This window comes from Metopolophium dirhodum, chromosome 4 (genome assembly GCF_019925205.1).
Source record: "Metopolophium dirhodum isolate CAU chromosome 4, ASM1992520v1, whole genome shotgun sequence".
Classification (NCBI taxonomy): Eukaryota; Metazoa; Arthropoda; class Insecta; order Hemiptera; family Aphididae; genus Metopolophium; species Metopolophium dirhodum.
This window is the reverse complement of record NC_083563.1, coordinates 28,391,714-28,409,772: the sequence shown is the minus strand read 5'-3', so window position 1 is coordinate 28,409,772 and position 18,059 is coordinate 28,391,714. Positions and strand designations below refer to the sequence as shown.

Below are 18,059 nucleotides of genomic sequence, written 5' to 3'. Positions count from 1 at the left end.
TAGCATATTTTATATATTTTTGGTATAAGTAAGTATATCGTGTTAGAGTTTTCTGTGCATTAAAGGTACAGTATATCCGATAATTGTCTTGTGTTAAAACCATGTTCAATACTAGGATTTGCATAGTAACTTTGTATAGTTATTTGGGTATTATAGTACTTTCCTATATAGGAACTCTGACCTTCAGTTACTTATACATCGCTATTATGTTTATAAAAAACAATTTACATAGACGGCATATAGTGCCTACGACTAATTAAATCACTGATTCAAAAACTCTAAAAATGTATCAATCATTGTATAGACGAAGCTATTAAATGTGCTTATTTATAAATATAAATTAAATATAAATTAAAAATTTAAAAAAATCTTTGTAACGTGCTTATGCATTACAACAATAGCCCATAATAAATAATTAGTACATAATAGAACTGAACAACTATTGAACCATTATTTCCATACTAAATTCACATATTATAGGTATAATATAATGATATTCCTATAATTCTATAACTATTTAAATTGTTTATAATACAACTAAACTTATATAAGTATTACAAACTAATATTGCGTAATAACGTATAGCTGTAAATTGTCATTCAGTTAATCGTTTTTTGTCAATTAATGCAGTATAAAATATTATATTAATCACAGGTATGGAAGGTTTTTCCTTAAAAATATGATATTCGTAGTATTCGACGATATTTGATCACTGTTTGTATTGAAAACTAAATATTTTTTATATGAATACTATTGTCTTAATAATACTATATACTAGAGAAATCAATTGAAATTATTTCGATGAATTATTATTAGATATTGGCAATGAACAATATTATACAGAACCCACTATCACGACCAGAATGGCCGATTCTTTTTAATTCAGCAAAACCTTAGGAAAAAAATCGTTGCAGGTAGCCACGAAGTTTAATGTAATTAACGTACTTAACTAATTACATTTCTGTGGGTATTACACAAATGAATGTTGAACTACCTCGCGTTTGCATAAAATTAATTTAAAAAAAAGTATTTAGAATTGTAGCAGTTAACGGAAAAAAACAAGAGTATGAAGAAAATATTTACCAGAGGAGTCCCCCAAACTATGATATTATGTGTGTTGTCCAGTAAAACGAAGTAGTATACAATGTGGTTCACTAGCTCTACTCGTCCCCGTTTTTCTATACGTAATAAGTGTATTTAAACTATAATTTTTGGAATTTTCAAGTATACTTACATACATTTTCATGCCATTTAAGGAATATATGGTAGAGATACCTACACACTTATTTTTATTAAAATGAGAACATGAAAAATCATCTGCTTTACAGTTTACAACAAAAAAGCTGGTTCTCATTGGAAATAGGTATCCAATGTTGTACACATCTTAACTTCAAATACTCATAAAAATTTAATTTTACTTTTCGGTAAACGTTTTTTTTTTTTTTTTGTTTAAGTTAGACAAACTTAGGAATCTTTTATTAAATGAACATAAATCTTAGATTTAAAAATAAAATTTTAAGAATCCCCAAATCAAATTAATTTGCACATTTTCGAAATGTTTATAGTTTTTGTCAAAATTTTAACTTTAAATGCTTATAAAAAAAGTTGTTGACAGACGGTTATGGTTAGGATTACGGTTACGTCGTAAGCCACTCGATATTTTCCACTCCAAGGAAAATGTGTAAATCATATAATATAATATGTTTTTGTTAATAATAGTAACCACAACGAAAATCTCACGAAAAATGGATGAAAAGTCAAAATATGAAAATATGTGTACTAATTGTAGAACAATAGGTGGGTAATATTTATTATATTACGATAGTGTTGATTGTTTGCACTATTGACAATTATTATTATTAATTAATTAATTAAAATTATTATTTTGAAAGAAAATTTAACCGTCGCCCGATTGGATCACTGCGTACCTCTAGAATCAATCGAAAAAACGTCGTTTTTGATAACTATTATATTCGGTTTTTTATAAATTATAATATTATATGGATATTAAGCACCATGTTTTAAAACAACAGTAACCCGACAGCCCCTTCGCCACTACTTCTCATCTATTTAATACAATAATATTACATTTTATTATTATCTAAATGCATACGTTACCATAATACCACTATTATATATAGGTATACGTTTATGTTCCTGTCGCAGCGCAGAGTAATAGTTCTGCACAGACAATAGATAAGTATACCTATAAGGGTATATTATACGTACCGATAATATCTTAGGTTTTATATTATTATGAAATAGTGAGTGCATGGACTCGGGAAACAAACAAAACTTGTCGCTATAAATTAATTATATTTTTGAAACAACGGGTGACCGACGTCGCCGAACAGAGACCCCTTTTTTTATGGGTGGGGGTGGGGAGTTTCAAGGTTAATCAAACAGAAAAATCCAAAGCAAACGAAGCAAAAAAAAAAAAAAAATCACCGCTTTTGCAAAGTGGCTCAGCGGCGAGACAAAGGTGACAACATTAATTGTTCGGGGAGACCCTTTTAGGGTGGCGGGGAGGTTAAAATAATTTATGGTGGACATTCCACTTCGTCCCCGTGCGCGCTTTTGTGATTTAATTTACAAAACCCCACCGGAGCCGACTACCGCCACCCACCCTCCGACCAACCCACCGACGTCACTGTCCGATCCACGCAATTTACACATAGCCGCAACCTTGGTATAATAATATAATATAATCAACGTCGGTCGGTACCCCGAGGCGTAATCAACCCGTAATCGTCGTCGTCGTCGTCATCGTTTTTCAATACTGTACGTCAGATCTGGTTATTATTATTTATTTTATTATCTAAGAAACGTACCTAACCGATTTTTATCATGTAATCCCAAAAGTATACCTATCACTGTTATTGTAGTTGAGATATAGTATGGAGTAGCTGATGCTACTTGTTAGCCATGTTACGATTGAAATTTTTTGAAATGAACGAAAAATAACATGCTGTCAGTAGTCTTTGAAGAAAGTTAGCCATAACGCGTTTGTCGGAACGAGGCAATAGTATATTATTGATAAAATTATGTTAGTAAGACCTTTATGAATATACAAACATCGGACAATTATAGTCGTTTTACAAGCAATTTTTAATTCGTTAAAACGAAATTTTCAATTAAAATTTGAATATGCTACCAAACTACAGGCCCATACACCATGCCGCATTATAATATTAGATATATTTTCAAAATCAATTATTTTTTTTATAGTTTAGTACCTACTTTGGTACCAAACAAGTACAATCTTTGTACAATCAAGTACAATCTTAACAAGTTAAGGTTTCATTTTTCAATCGAAATTTTAAAATAATTAAATTGTATTTCTGAATTCAACCATCGCTAACTGTAATGCGATAATGTTGACACATAGTACTGTTATGATACGGCCAATATACAACAAAAAAAATTATCAGTTTTGTCGTACGACGTCTCGCGGATGCGACAAAACGATGACGAACAATAATAGCGGATTACACGAGGCGAAAGGTGATTTTTTTAGAAACTCTTGTGATAATATAATACCCCATTATATTCGGCGTCATGCCATCGAAGTATACTATATTATTATCATCGTGCCATTATCAAAACTTGAATCGTGTCAATGTTAAAAAATAATCTTATAAAAATATGCATAACAAATAATATATAATAATAACAATATACTAAATATTCATCTTTGTTTCAAATCATATTTCTCCGTATTGTAATCGGTTAAGTATACGTGACGGTTATATGAAGGGATTAGTTAATCGGTTACGAATAAAAGAAAAAAAAAACGGAGAAAAAGTTGCTTATTGGTAAAACAGCATTTCGAATGACATTATACACTCAGTGGTGTAACAAAATAACTATTCCAGCGAGTATTATTATATACCTGCCTTAAACTTAACATTTTGAAGATATAGCGTTTATTTTAGAATTATTACCCAATGCGTTTTTTGACGTTTATCAAAAACAACACGAACACCTAACAATGTATTAACTTTTTTAGTTTTAAGAGCTTGTATACAATTTTACTTTTGAGGACTGAAATATATGAATACCTATAATTATTTATCTTTGCTATAATTACTTTTATTACTATATACGGCGCAGAAAACGTTCATCGTTTTATAAATTTGACGCGATACTATTCAGTAATGTAAGTTTTAAGACGATGAAGTTCTTTTTAGTTAATTTTTTTCTGAGTGTCACGTTAGCTTTAAAATACTAACTCATGTATAAATGATAAATATAAAAAAAATTATATGTATGCAGTATAATATACCTATGATATCAAACTATAGGTACCTACTACCTACCTATTTTCACCCTTTATTGTTGGCTCGATAACCTTTTTCATTATTCAAGTGATGATGATAATCACATATTATTATTATGTATACCTACAAACGCGTATAATATATTATATTTTTAATTCCTTACCACGTTGTTATACGAATTTATTTTTTTAGGGTAATATGGTGACGTACCTACCAGCCAACTACGTATCGTAGTTGATATTTTAACTAAGTAAATTTAAATGTATTCAAATAAAGGGTAATTTGTAAAAATATTCTGCAAGTGTTTTTTCACGTTGCAAAATACTCGTCGTTTAACCTTTAATGTAATTATCATGTCGTCAAGAGGTATTAAAACGTGGACAAAATGTGTGACTAGACTTTTACTGAAAAGTTCTAAGTGAAAATTTAAATTCAAATTTTATGAACACGCTGTCGGCTATATTATCGATTATTACTGCAGTTTATCAACGATAATTTTAAATGGTGCAATGTATGCACTTTATGCTCGAGATTGAATGTAGAATAGTTAATACATGCCATTCTATAAAATATAAATTTGTACGAGATCTCTTTAATGATTGTTTATTATTTCATTTATAAAGAGATATTTTAATCTTATTGTTAAATTTGTTTTTGTTGGGAATTCAATAAATTAATTTCAACAGACTGAATAACGAATCGTATAAGTTAGAGACTCGTCCTACAATGTACCTAATGGGTTCATGTGGGATCAAAGTCTTCTTCACTCATCGCAATACCCGAAAGATGGTATTATTTTCAACACTTAAGTACGAATTGTAGCTATAATAAGTGTCAATTGAATTTCGAAAATATAATATAAACCCAAACGTACACATAAGTGTATATAATATGTATTGTATCATAATATCTGTTATGGCGTCTATTGCGAGAGAACTACTTGGTACACGATTTATCCATTTCGGAATTTATACACCTGGTCATCTGAAGTGTGATTTTGTAAAGTATGTATTCAATGTAAATAAATTCAAAGAAAAACAATGATTTATGCGTTTATAGTGTTCACCATTGAGTGTTCTATTTTAACCTGATTCATTCGTCAAGACCTACCTAATATTGTGAGAGTCTGGTTAAAAGGGACATAATGGGTCAAATTGATTTTGTTATCATATAGGTAATGATTATTTAACGCTTTATCGTTCTGTCTGGATGTTTGTGTATGTCAACAAATGTAAAGTTGAAAGATGAGTTTAAGTGTCGAATATTATACTGTAATATTTTAACATTATGTGTGTAAACAAACTTCAAACGTCTTTTAGTATGGTAATTTAGATATTAGAATGTTGTGCATTGTACAGTTGAATTTTTATAAATTGCAAGGACAGCGTAAATTGGAGATATTCGTTTAAATTGTGATTTATTTTTATTTGTATCTCAATTATATGCGTAAACATCAGTATATAAGCAAATTAAGAGCAACGGTGATTTGAGTACCACTTCCGAGATGCTTATATTTTACACCTTGGCTTAGAAAATAATAATATATAATTAGAAAATCATATCTTCTAGACCAATTTGGGTTTCACCAAACCTTGTTATAAACTTTTGATTACAACAAACAATAATATATGGACTATGCAGTGCGTTAAATCGGTCGTGAATTATTCAGATCATTTCGTTCCAATATATTCCTCAGATAATTTAAAACACAGGAATGAGAAAAATAAACTGTACGATGGGCTAAGCTGAGTGCATAAATGTATAAATTATTTCATAATAAATCATCATTATTATGAGTGTATTTAGTATTTACATATGGTTGATTTTCCATTACTTTTCTGAGTTTGTTGTGAACCATAAAACATATAACACAACTGGCAAGTGGCATCATCTCTAAAAGTAAATAAAATTAAGAATTCTAATAATTAATAAAGTTGCATATAATACAACTGCAGCTAGCCAGTACAGCACATTTTTGTAAGTAATTTTTAGTATTAAAAGATAATATTATATAATATACTTTTGTCACTAATATTATATTATTAGTCAGAATGTATATAATCTCGTTGTTTTTACTTGTTATAGATTCCGGTTTTAAAAAGGGTAATACACTAATACTCATATCCTATACTATCTTATAAATATACTTAGTATATTAATTTAAATTTAAATTTTAAAAAAATACGCCTCAAGTGGTAATAAAATATTTTTTCTATGTTATAAAAAGTTTATATAATATAATATAATATCTATATTTTCCGTGTAGTATGAACGTTTGACTCTAATATTCGATTTAAATATATTCATCTGTCCTACTACACAATATTTTATACTCTGTACGAACTGTACGAGATTTAATTTCGTCGTTGCGTTATTGTTAAACACAGGCCATAAATAAATAATATTTGTTCAAACTAAAAAACGAAAGTATACCCGCAGTGCAATAAAGTGACGATTTTCACGAGCCGCATAAATTAATTTTCCACAAGCGTGTTAATAATAACCAATTACATAATAATATCAAATGAAAACCAATTAAATAGGTAACAAAAACATTTCTCTGTGCAAATCATAAATACATTTGCAGTGGGTACAAAAATCGTATATACTCTGGGCATACAATTTTTTTTGAACCAGAGTTCGAGGTTCAAACACTATTATAATATCATAAGCTGTGCAGGTTAGGTTAGGTTAGGTATAAATGCATTTACAGTGGTTATAAGTTATATATAACAAACAATTTTATATCAATATCTTATAAAAACCTTATATCCTAGGTATACATTTTTTTTAAACACATTTTTCAAGGTTCGAACACTATCGTATTACAAGCTGTTCAGTATATCCCAGAACATAACGATGTCAAGCGCAACAAAACATGCGTCCGACGAAACGCTTTGTCCCCTCTTCCATATTATCGACCTGCGCTTGGGTTTGGCGGCCGCTTCTGTTACCGGTTCTGCAGTTGATGCACACCGGCGGACTTCGGTCGGGTCCTGCAGCAAGCTCGCGGCGTGCACCGCTGCACTGTCTGCACGTGATCTGTCGTACAGGAGTTTTCTGACTCGATCGAACTTCGTGACGGGACGTGCTCTATGCCGGCCGAACAAAACCGCACTTGGACGTTCGGCATCGAACGCGAACGCCGTCTGGTTGGATCCGCGAGATCGCGGCTTGACTGCTGCGGCGTCGAGACGGACGGTGAAAAGTCGGACGGCGAAATTACGGACAGCGAAGATAATATGGACGACGAAGATACGGACGGTGAACAGTCAGACGGCGAAATTACGGACAGCGACGACACGGACGACGAAGTTGCGGACAGCGAAGATACGGACGGCAAAGATACGGATTGCGACGAAGCGGCAGACGGCAATCCGACATCGGGTGCATCACCCGCGGAAGCCGTCTGTACCGCTATGTTCGGCATTAAACTATCGCGTCTTAACGCCGGGCCAACGAAATGACCGCGACTTTCCGACGTGATTTTGACACGATTTTGAGTCGATTCGTCGGATGGAGATCGAATCTAGACATCAAACGACTCAACATCCTAAACTTCTGCGATATTCGACATCATGATCGTAGACTAATTTAATATTAATAAATTAACAGAAAAGTTTTACAATAATATTAAAAGATACAGAAATAATGAACTGTAACACAGAAACTAAAATAAACATTCCAAACAATATAGGTATAGTTGTCCACAGCAATTATATTTTTAAAACTTTCGTCTCGGGAATAAAATATATATTAGTTTATTAATTGTCGTTAAAATGTGTTAAATTCAAATTTAAAAAAAGGCGGTCAAGTTGGTGTCGCTCTGTTGTACAGTAGGTTACAAGTGGGTCACTGTAATGGATGGTGTTAAATTTGAATTAAATGATTTTATAATATTATTGTATAAGTAAAACGGTTCTGAGCGAAAACGATCAGTGTCAGCCCATGATATTACTAAGTATACCTGATGATATTAATGTAAATTGAGTAATTTATATATAACCTATTTACGGAGACCCTAAATTTTCAATCCTTAGATATAAAATTTGAAAATTTTATACATTTTTAACTACAAAATAATTATTAAATTTTAAATTGTTATAAATAATATGTGATAATTTACCTAATACATTTGTGTATGTGTAATCTGTTATAATGTGGCTAACGTGAAAAACAGTATCAAACCAAAACACTTATCTCGTATTACAGTTCACAATTCATTATTTTTCAAAAATACGTTTATAATAGTATTAATTTATTGCCAGTAATAATTGATTGATAAATAAATAATAAAAACGTAACATTCCTTACAAGATTCCTGGACCGGTAGGTACTTGTATTGGACCATAATAATATATAAAATATAAATTAGTGCGATTCAAAAGTAATATGGTGGGAGGGTAACTATAAAATACTGTGGTGACGTGCAACGATTTTCAATTTTAATATTATTCGGGAAATGCGTAGTACCTATATGTACGTTCAAAATAAATACGAGGACCGACGATAATTGCATTACCAATATAATTATTTCAAGAGGTACCTTACTCTTTATTTTTTGTGCGAATACATTATACAATTTTATAGTTTCAAATAAATATATTGCAATAAATAATGCAAAAATAAATAATAAATTGAATTTTTTTTTATTAAAATATTGTGTCTGTCATTTTAGTGCTTCTTATTATATCTTTTTTTGTAATTTAATTTAACACCTGCTTTATAACATTGTTAGGTAACCATTTTGATATTCGTGTTTATACAATAGCAATATTCTACTAAATGTAAAAAAATTATATTTGAAAAATAATTTGTAAGACTAATTTCTATTTTTTAATTTCATGGAATACGAATGTTCGCATTTACAATTTTAAATGTACAACATTTTGTCCTTAATTAGTCCAAGTAGACATTATAATATGATTAGACCAACAATCACAAATTATTGCGTTCGTAAATTTAATGTTTTAATAATAATATGTAAATTTTGACTTGCAATAAACATTGTTACTGTGTTTCATTTATTTAAACATTTTTTTCATCGGTGATAATTTAAATATTATTCAGAATAATTGTTTAATTAACAAAAGCCATATATGTTTGTAGTTATGGAAAATTATTGTAAAATGTGGTTTATTATTTAAATATTCCTTGTGATCGCGTGTTGTTATCAATTATTATTTACTACACACTAACGTTAAGAACATAAGTTATAGACTATAGTTACCTATTTTAAATATGCACAAGTTAAATATTTCAAAGTGAATAAATCAAAATTATGACTCTTTAAGATTTGTTATACCTAATAATTAGGTACATACACTTTGTAAAAAACTACGCAAGTGGACAGTGCCACAGTGGTATTGATTTTTCATGAGACTAAGTATAATTTATAATACAAATAAAACACAGAACTGCATTTATAATTGAATTATAATTTGTTGGTAACATTTTATAACTTCGTTCGATAAACATCTATTTATACCTACTTATTTTAGCATAATATTATAGGTACAGTGAATGTTATCAATCCGTAAACGTCAGAGGTTAGTTTTACTGTTCTACAAGACATACATTCTACCTATAATATGTTATTGTACAGCTCCCAGATGAAACGAAAAGGATGTCATCTAAAGCTGACGTTGTGATAAAGATATAGCTGCAGATCATTATACACATTATCTAGGCATATGCAAAACAATATGGAGTCTTATCGACAGCTACGGATTCAAAACATTATTCGCACAGCCGCGGCACTGTGGTGCTGATAACCTCGTGATGGTGTAACGATATAGACGCGCGGAAATAAAAATAAAACCCTCTCGAGGAGTCCAAAAGTTATTCACTCTGAAATTTTAAATCTGCAGCCTGCAGGGCTACGATCCACGTTTGCGAGTGTTGCCTGCGATATTCTTGAATGCCATCCCAATCGGTTTTTGTTATACGCAACGAGTAAAAAAACAAATAAACATCGACTTGAATAAATCTAAACGCCCATTATTGTCACGTCTTCGTTTTCGAGCACGTGCAGGCTGTATAGAGTTGTGAACGTGGACACCGCGTAGTGAGACGAAAATATTATGTTAAAAGACGAGCGGCTGCGAAAGTCGCCGTGTTAAAAAAATTTCTTGTGGCCTTTTTGTGATATTCTATAGTTTCACAGTGTGATAAGATACTAACATATCATGTACATGTATACCGTTGGTACAACCGTTCTTCTATACTTGTAATACTTAGTCCGTACAGGTAATTAGCGATCGGTTACGAGTGTGGTGACCATTTTTTCATGACAGAGAACGAATTTTACGATCCGCGGGCCATCGGGTCGGTCTTTGATGTGAACGGCGGTGGTGGTGCGCATTTTTTCCGAGTCACTATCGGGTTTACGCAATTTCCCCACATATAATGCTTTTAACCGTGTACGGGTATGGCCAGGCAGCGATAGTGAGTGAGAGAGAGCGAGGGAAAGCGGTCGAATGCGATAGAGAGAGAGAGAGAGAGAGAGAGAGAGAGAATCAGAGAGACGTCAGCTCTCTTCGGGAACTGTGCCCACATGGAGTGGAAAAAATATACATCAAGGCTCCGCCCATATTGTATTTGATTGGATATCACGTCAGAGAGAAGAGAGTTTCCTCATCCGTTCGCAATTATTCGCGCACGATCGCTTAGCGAAATGTGTTATGCTATATCATCATAACAATATATATATATTAACACGAGTGACACAGACAAATGTATATATATAAATAGTAAACATCGCGGGGGCGTTTTGCGACCTTACCGCCCCCGCAGAATATATGTTGGTTTTTTTTTTTGAAGAATTATTTATAACACACTGTCGGGACGCATAAACGTAAAGCATCTGCATATATATATTTATGACTACTATAAGCGTGGTGCACGTCTGGCTAAAATAAATCCCTTATGGGACACACGCACACAGGCTGCATACCTACACCCACATCAGGACAGAGATCACGGAGTGGTTGGACTGACAAAAAAAATACGTTAAGAACGCACAGAAGTGTATATAATATAATATCGTAAGTATTGCTGGATGTTTCCGGGTTTCCAAACGTTGAGAATCGCATCATAATATGATTATTATGTGAATAATGACTTGGATACGTCTTGAGAAAATAATGTACGATCAAAATAATATATTATGTACACAAGTCAAATTCTAAATCGGACCATCGGTGTAGATCACGTGTTATAATAATATTTTCCTAGAAAATATTATATCGGTGAATATCAAATAAACAATACCTGCAATAGGTGTTATACGCTTAACCTATGACGAATGCACTTGTGACATGACAATATTTTTAAAACTTTTTTGTTTTTTATCAAAATATTTTTCTGTCATAAGACTTTATGCAACCAATACAATGATATGTATACTTTTTCCCATTTTCCACTAACTAATTTTATATATATTTATTGTACTTTTTAGTTAAATCTCATGAATTTTGGACGTTCTAGAAAAACAACCGAAAAACAAATTAAAAACGGTAAAACCGTCCATTTTGAGTTTTGTTGTTTCTTTGTAATTCAATAATTAAAGATTCTTATAAATATTTCAACATTTACATCAATTACGTGATTTATTATTAATATGATGGTAAGATGTTTTTTCCTTTTTTTTTAAAAAAAAATTTTGGGAGATTCATAATTCATAAACACTTTACATATTATGAAGATTTTTAAGTACTAGAGTTTTGAATTTAAAAATATGAACATTTAATAAAAGTCACTCTAACTGAAATCAAATAATATCAACAATTCATAATATATAGGTACAGATAATATTGTGTATACATTTATCGAGACATAAATAATCATAAATTAATTATACCTTTATGTAGATAAAATAATGATGACCCCACGCCCATCTATATTTATGGTAGATAAAATACATTTTTTTTATTAGGTTTAAAATTTAATATTGTCTTAATAAATTATGAAAATAAATGTAAACAATTTGGAGGATAACATGAGTTTTGAGTTTTTACCATAATATCTTATCTAGATAAAATTTTCTTAAATTTATCTATTTCCAACACTATTAAGGTAAACTACTTGTTCAAAATTAATTATTTACACATTCAATTTCAAGTCATTTAAAAAAACTAATTTGATAAACATACAAAATACTAAAAATATAAAATTTTCGTTTTGTAATGAATTCAAAATTAGGTATGTGAAAAAAAATGTTTTCAAAAACGATGATATTTTTGAGTGAAACAATAGTGTTCACCTTTAAATGAATTCCCTTGTATATTATAAATATGTTTTGCTTATACACTTAAGTTGTTATATAGTTTAAAAAAATAATTTATCCAGTATAAAATATAGAATATAATAACAGTATAATAATTATTATACCCCGACCCTGGGCCACCGAAATAATATCATAATGGCGCACAACATCGGCAGTATCCTCATATGGTCACGTTAGTTTATTCAGTCACCATACAATATTCGATGTGCATTTAAATGTTAATATTGATATTAAATACCGATAAAACACACACATTATCAACTATTTGAACATGCACACGACCTATATATTATTATTATCAAATATCAATTAACATCGTAATAAAGGGCGCTTCTCGCTGCACCGCGTGTTGGTCGCCGTCACCAAACTATATTTCAATATTTGCCAAACTAATTTTCGCAAATTGTCAAACTATATAGTAATAGAATTTATAGCATTATAATTTATAATATACGTATACTTTTAATTTCAAAGGGCGGAGAGGTAAAAAAACAAAATGTGTGTTAATAATTAATATACAATGTGTTTTTTCGTTTTTTGTTCTATATAACAACACGCAAATGGTAAATATAAAACCTATTCCGAATCATTTATCTTTAATTATTAATTATGACAACAAGGAATATCCAGTTGATTGTGGTTTTTTTGCGGTTATAGTTACATTTTTCGAGTTATCATTGTCATATGTATATCGTATTATTATTGTTGGATAACGTATTAATATATTGCATCACATATAATACAAAAATTCAACACTATTTATTTTTTTTAGAGACTACTAATCGACAAGCTGCATGAATAAAGAATATTTATTTCAATGAAATAATATTGTAATTTGTTATGATGGACGAATTTATTGCGAGTGCAATATTATAAATAGGTGTATTTTTTGCGTTATTATTGCAATAGTTGCAGCCAAAAACCACACATAATATGTTTTTATGGATCAATTTGGGCTGTGCCAAAACTTAAACCCTAAAATACTGCGACGAGGAGTTAGGGTACAGGCCTGTAAACAGGGACTCACCTTACAAAGATGTATTTATTCTGTCAACGAATTCATTATTATATACATTTATTTCTGTGTACGCAGAGTGGTACGCCGACTTTCCCCGCCAACATGAACACATATTTAGACCCTTTGATTGTACATTTATTCCGATTCTGATTTTTTGCTTTTTGACCAATACTTTAGAGTTTAGACAATATTCCGAAAAACTTGTATATGTATGCCATTTGAAAATTGTCCAAAATATATTGTTATTTCTTAATTTTTATAGTAATAACTAATAATTATAATACATTTTCAAAACGTTAAAATTAATATCTATTGTACAATGACATTAATAAAATTATTATTACCTATCATTTATTATACAAGAATAATTTGAATTCAAATAATACATTTTATATTATTATTATAATATTATATCTTGACTCGGCTTCTTTAGTTTTATATTTGTACTTTGTTCTTATACGCCATCCCCACCCGTGCTACGAATCCGGAAACATGAACAAAACCAAAATTAAATAGTACTTTATGCAGTTCATTATGCGGACAGTTTAATTTCAGACTGAAAGGTATACAATGAAAGTAATATAAATTAAAAATAAGAGAGGTGAGTTTACCTATACAATAAACAAAACAAAAACCTATTATACCGATTATTTTAACCGAATCCTGTCGTAATGGATCCATTATTCTCAAGTGAAGAATATATTTTATACATTCATAAATTATCGATATTAAACGGAAAATAGTCAATTATTCTAACGACGAAATATAATATTAATAATAACAACAATTAGTAACAATATTAGCTTGTTTTTTTTTCTTGATAACTTTTCAATTGCACAAGAGCATTCTCCAACTCTGAAGAATTTCAATATTTTCAAACTAAAATAACCAAGTCAATTTAAAGTTTGAATTTAATCCTATTTTTATTATTAACTCAGTTTAGGTAAAATCTAAAACTTGATATTAGTTTTCGCCTTAAAACATTATAATAAATTTCAATATAGAACAAAAGGTGTATTCAGTGGTTATCATTAATTTATTTTCATTATGGAAATATTATGCTCATTCAGTTTGATATTAATCAAGTGAAAATTAACGTCGTTTCAACTAGAAAGCTCACAAAAAAATAAAAATAAAAAAAATATAAATAACATTATGAAGTTACATGAGATGACTGGAAAAATAAACAAACTTGTTACATTAAAAAGTTATTACAAAAACTTTTTGAACTCGTTAATGACCGCCTTCTCATAGGAAAGCACGTAATAAACTGCATGTCTGCGTCGTCCGTCGATCCACGATCTACGAACAACCTTCGAAGATGCAGCAAATATTTGAAGAAAACATAATTACATATGGAGCTGGTTACAGGTATTATTATTTTGATCGGTCGACTCAAGATATCTGTGAACCTCTGTGCATTTTACAGACTACAGAAAACTATTCTATATGGAAATGATTATTAGTTTTTTTTTTCATGATCAGCTACTTCACCATATTTTCTTTCTAACGGCCGGTAAATAATACAGGTACTTATGAAAACTATTTGAATTATTTCAAACAATTTGTGTCTACTAGGCACTGGTACGTTTTATATTTTTAAATTGTTGTCGTAACGTATAAGGAAATAGCAATAGATTGTATTTTCTAACATTAAGGGGATTCCACCCGGTGATTTTCTGTCTTTCTCTAACACACGTGCGACGTGGGATTTTAGACGTGTCCATTGCCATACATACCAATTGATCTAATGAAGTGATAAGAATTCTGAAAACAGATTTGAATATTTATAGTCAAGTCTACTGGAAATCAACTTTCCCACATTTTTGATATTATCCCCCAAATTTCTGAAAACGTTACAAAAAAAGAGTAGTTAAAAAATTGGCGTATTTCAATTATTAGTGAAGTTCAAAAATCAAAAATGTGGGAAAGTCGATTTAAAATAGATTTGACGACAAATTCAAATCTGTTTTTATAATTCTTATTTCTTCATCACACCAATAAATTGATATGTTTGGCAAAGAACATAATACTGTCTAAAATCTTATGTCGCACGTGTGTTAGACAAAAACAGAAAATTACGGTATCGAATCCCCTTAAGTCTCATAATATAATAGTCTAGTCACGAATAACGTAATTATAGAATTGTTTTTTTTTTTTTTTTGGTTACGTGCATTTAAAGTACTAGGAATTAATCCTACTTTGCCAGCATTGTTTATGGTTCGTTGGCGTAAAAATAAAAGACACACCTTTAAATTAATATAATGTGTTTATTTAAAATTGAAAGTTAATTTTAAAGGATTGTACCTAATACATTATCAGTGATGCAACAAAGTTCGACTCCTGTCTCCTCGCAAAAGAATTAAACTCTGTTGTGGATTCAACGTGTATAATAATATTCTACATAATATGATTAATTAATACCTATATTAATATGTTTAGTGCATATTATGGTGATATTGATGTGCTGTTGGTTATCCGAGCATTCACAAAAATAATCGCAGCGATAATAATAATATATTAAAATAGTATAGGTACTGATTATAATTTTTATATGTGGACTGAGAATAATAATAAAAACGTACACAAAATTAACCATGCCATGAAATAGATTCGTTCATTTAACAACATGCTGAACATCGCAAGATAACTCTTAATATTATTATAAGATAACATTGATGATAATGCTATTTTACGAAACAATATATTCTTCTAAAATATACAGATAGGCGTAGGTATACATTAGGTAAAACATTGAAAGTGCTTATTGCAGTGGAACACGTAATATTATTAGGCTAGCGTTTGATTGATAATATAAATATTAGGTAGTGACCTACATATTTTGATGTATGTGTTTAATGACGAAGGGTAGAGAGTGGGAACCATTTGACTATGCCGAGTGATCATTTTCATGTAAGACACTCATCAATTCAAAAACTATTAACGTTTTTGAAAATAATTATTATTTAAATCTTACAATTTTACCTCGTACAAAAACAATTTTTTTAGTAAATCGTATCGTTAACTTCTATAAAAAAAAAAATGTTATATGACAACGTGCGTTTTTAATTCGTCACTCTAAAGTAGAATATTTTTTGGAGTACGTATACATAAACTGAATTTTGGACAGTTAGTTTATGAGAAGTTTTAAGTACCTATTTAAAGTTTAGATGAGTGGTGTGAAGTGGTACAGGAGTACCCCACAAGCATGGGTCTCATCCAAAGACCCCCAGCAAACCGTGGACCTTTCAGTGAGTTCAGACCTTTTGCGTGGGCCTAAAGAGAAAGATCTGATCACCACCAAAGACCACCTTTTTTCTGTCCCGGGTGTTCAATGGATCACTCCGTATACTATATGTAGGACGTAGGTATACCTTTTTCCCTTGAAGTATCGCCACATGGGGATGAACCGAAAATTGTGGGTCCACTAGTTCATTAAAACTTTAAACACTTACAACTAAATAGTAAATACCAATAAACCACTCCTCCACATATTGATTTATAATATAGATCTAAATACTCCAAATAGGACTTTTTGCTTAGAAATAGGAAATAAAAAACATGTTGTCATTTAAAAAAGTAAAAAACTTTAAAAAATAATGGCCTAAGTCTGTATATAAGAAATATTTTCGAAAACCTTAGTGTAACGACGATCGCGTTAAACCGATAACTCCACACATATGTTTATGATATTTCCGAACTCTGGATTTTTGGGCCTGCAATTTGCAACTATAATATACATATTATACCTACTCTATAAAACTATTAACGAATTATGTCCTCGGACGGTGCACCACATACCTTTGACGAGTGTGAGTATACCGACGGGCATGACGAGGACGGCCACCATGAGATCAGTGACGGCCAGCGACATGAGGAAGTAGTTGGTGACGTTCTGCAGCCGACGCTCCCACGTGATGGCCAGACACACGAGTATGTTTCCGGCGGCCGTGGCCAGCACCAGGAACACGGCCAGCAGGGCCCACCACCAGTAGCCGCCGTCGAACGGGCCCTCGCCGCCGCCGCCGACCACCACGACACCACCACCGCCGCCGCCACCGGTGACGTTTGGTTGGCCGACGAGGAGCGGCGGCGTCGGCGGCGTGGCCGTCTGCAGCAGTGGTGACGTGGGCCCGGCCGCGGTGTCGTTGCCGATCACCACCGCGACGCCGCCGATGACACCACCGCGGCCGTTATTTCCGGTGTACACCGTGCGAGCACCTCGCGACCACCACGGTGACGGCTTCCGCGGTCACCACCACCGCCACCGGCGGGCCGGCGGTCACGTCCACCTTCGCATCATGTCCGGCGCCGCGGCCGGTCGATCTTTCGCGATCCGACTACTCGTAAACAAGACGATGGCCGGTTGTTGGGCGTTCCACGCGTCGCATGTGTTCTTCCCCTGTCCAAAACAATGGCAACTGTAATATTATTATTGAAAAAAAAAACAACCCATAAAAAGCAATAGCGCAAC

At 31.6% G+C, this 18,059-nt stretch overlaps 1 protein-coding gene across 1 annotated transcript in view; it reads right to left on the bottom strand.

The window, feature by feature from the left end:
- LOC132943612 (uncharacterized) overlaps window positions 1–17,834 on the bottom strand; it is a gene marked incomplete at its 5' end in the record, with an annotated part of 181,033 nt that extends 163,199 nt beyond the window's left edge. Inside the window, one exon of the mRNA XM_061012642.1 lies at window positions 17,387–17,834. Coding sequence (XP_060868625.1) covers window positions 17,387–17,834 — 448 coding nt within the window. The remainder of the gene's footprint in view (window positions 1–17,386) is intronic.
- Window positions 17,835–18,059: the final 225 nt, after the last annotated feature.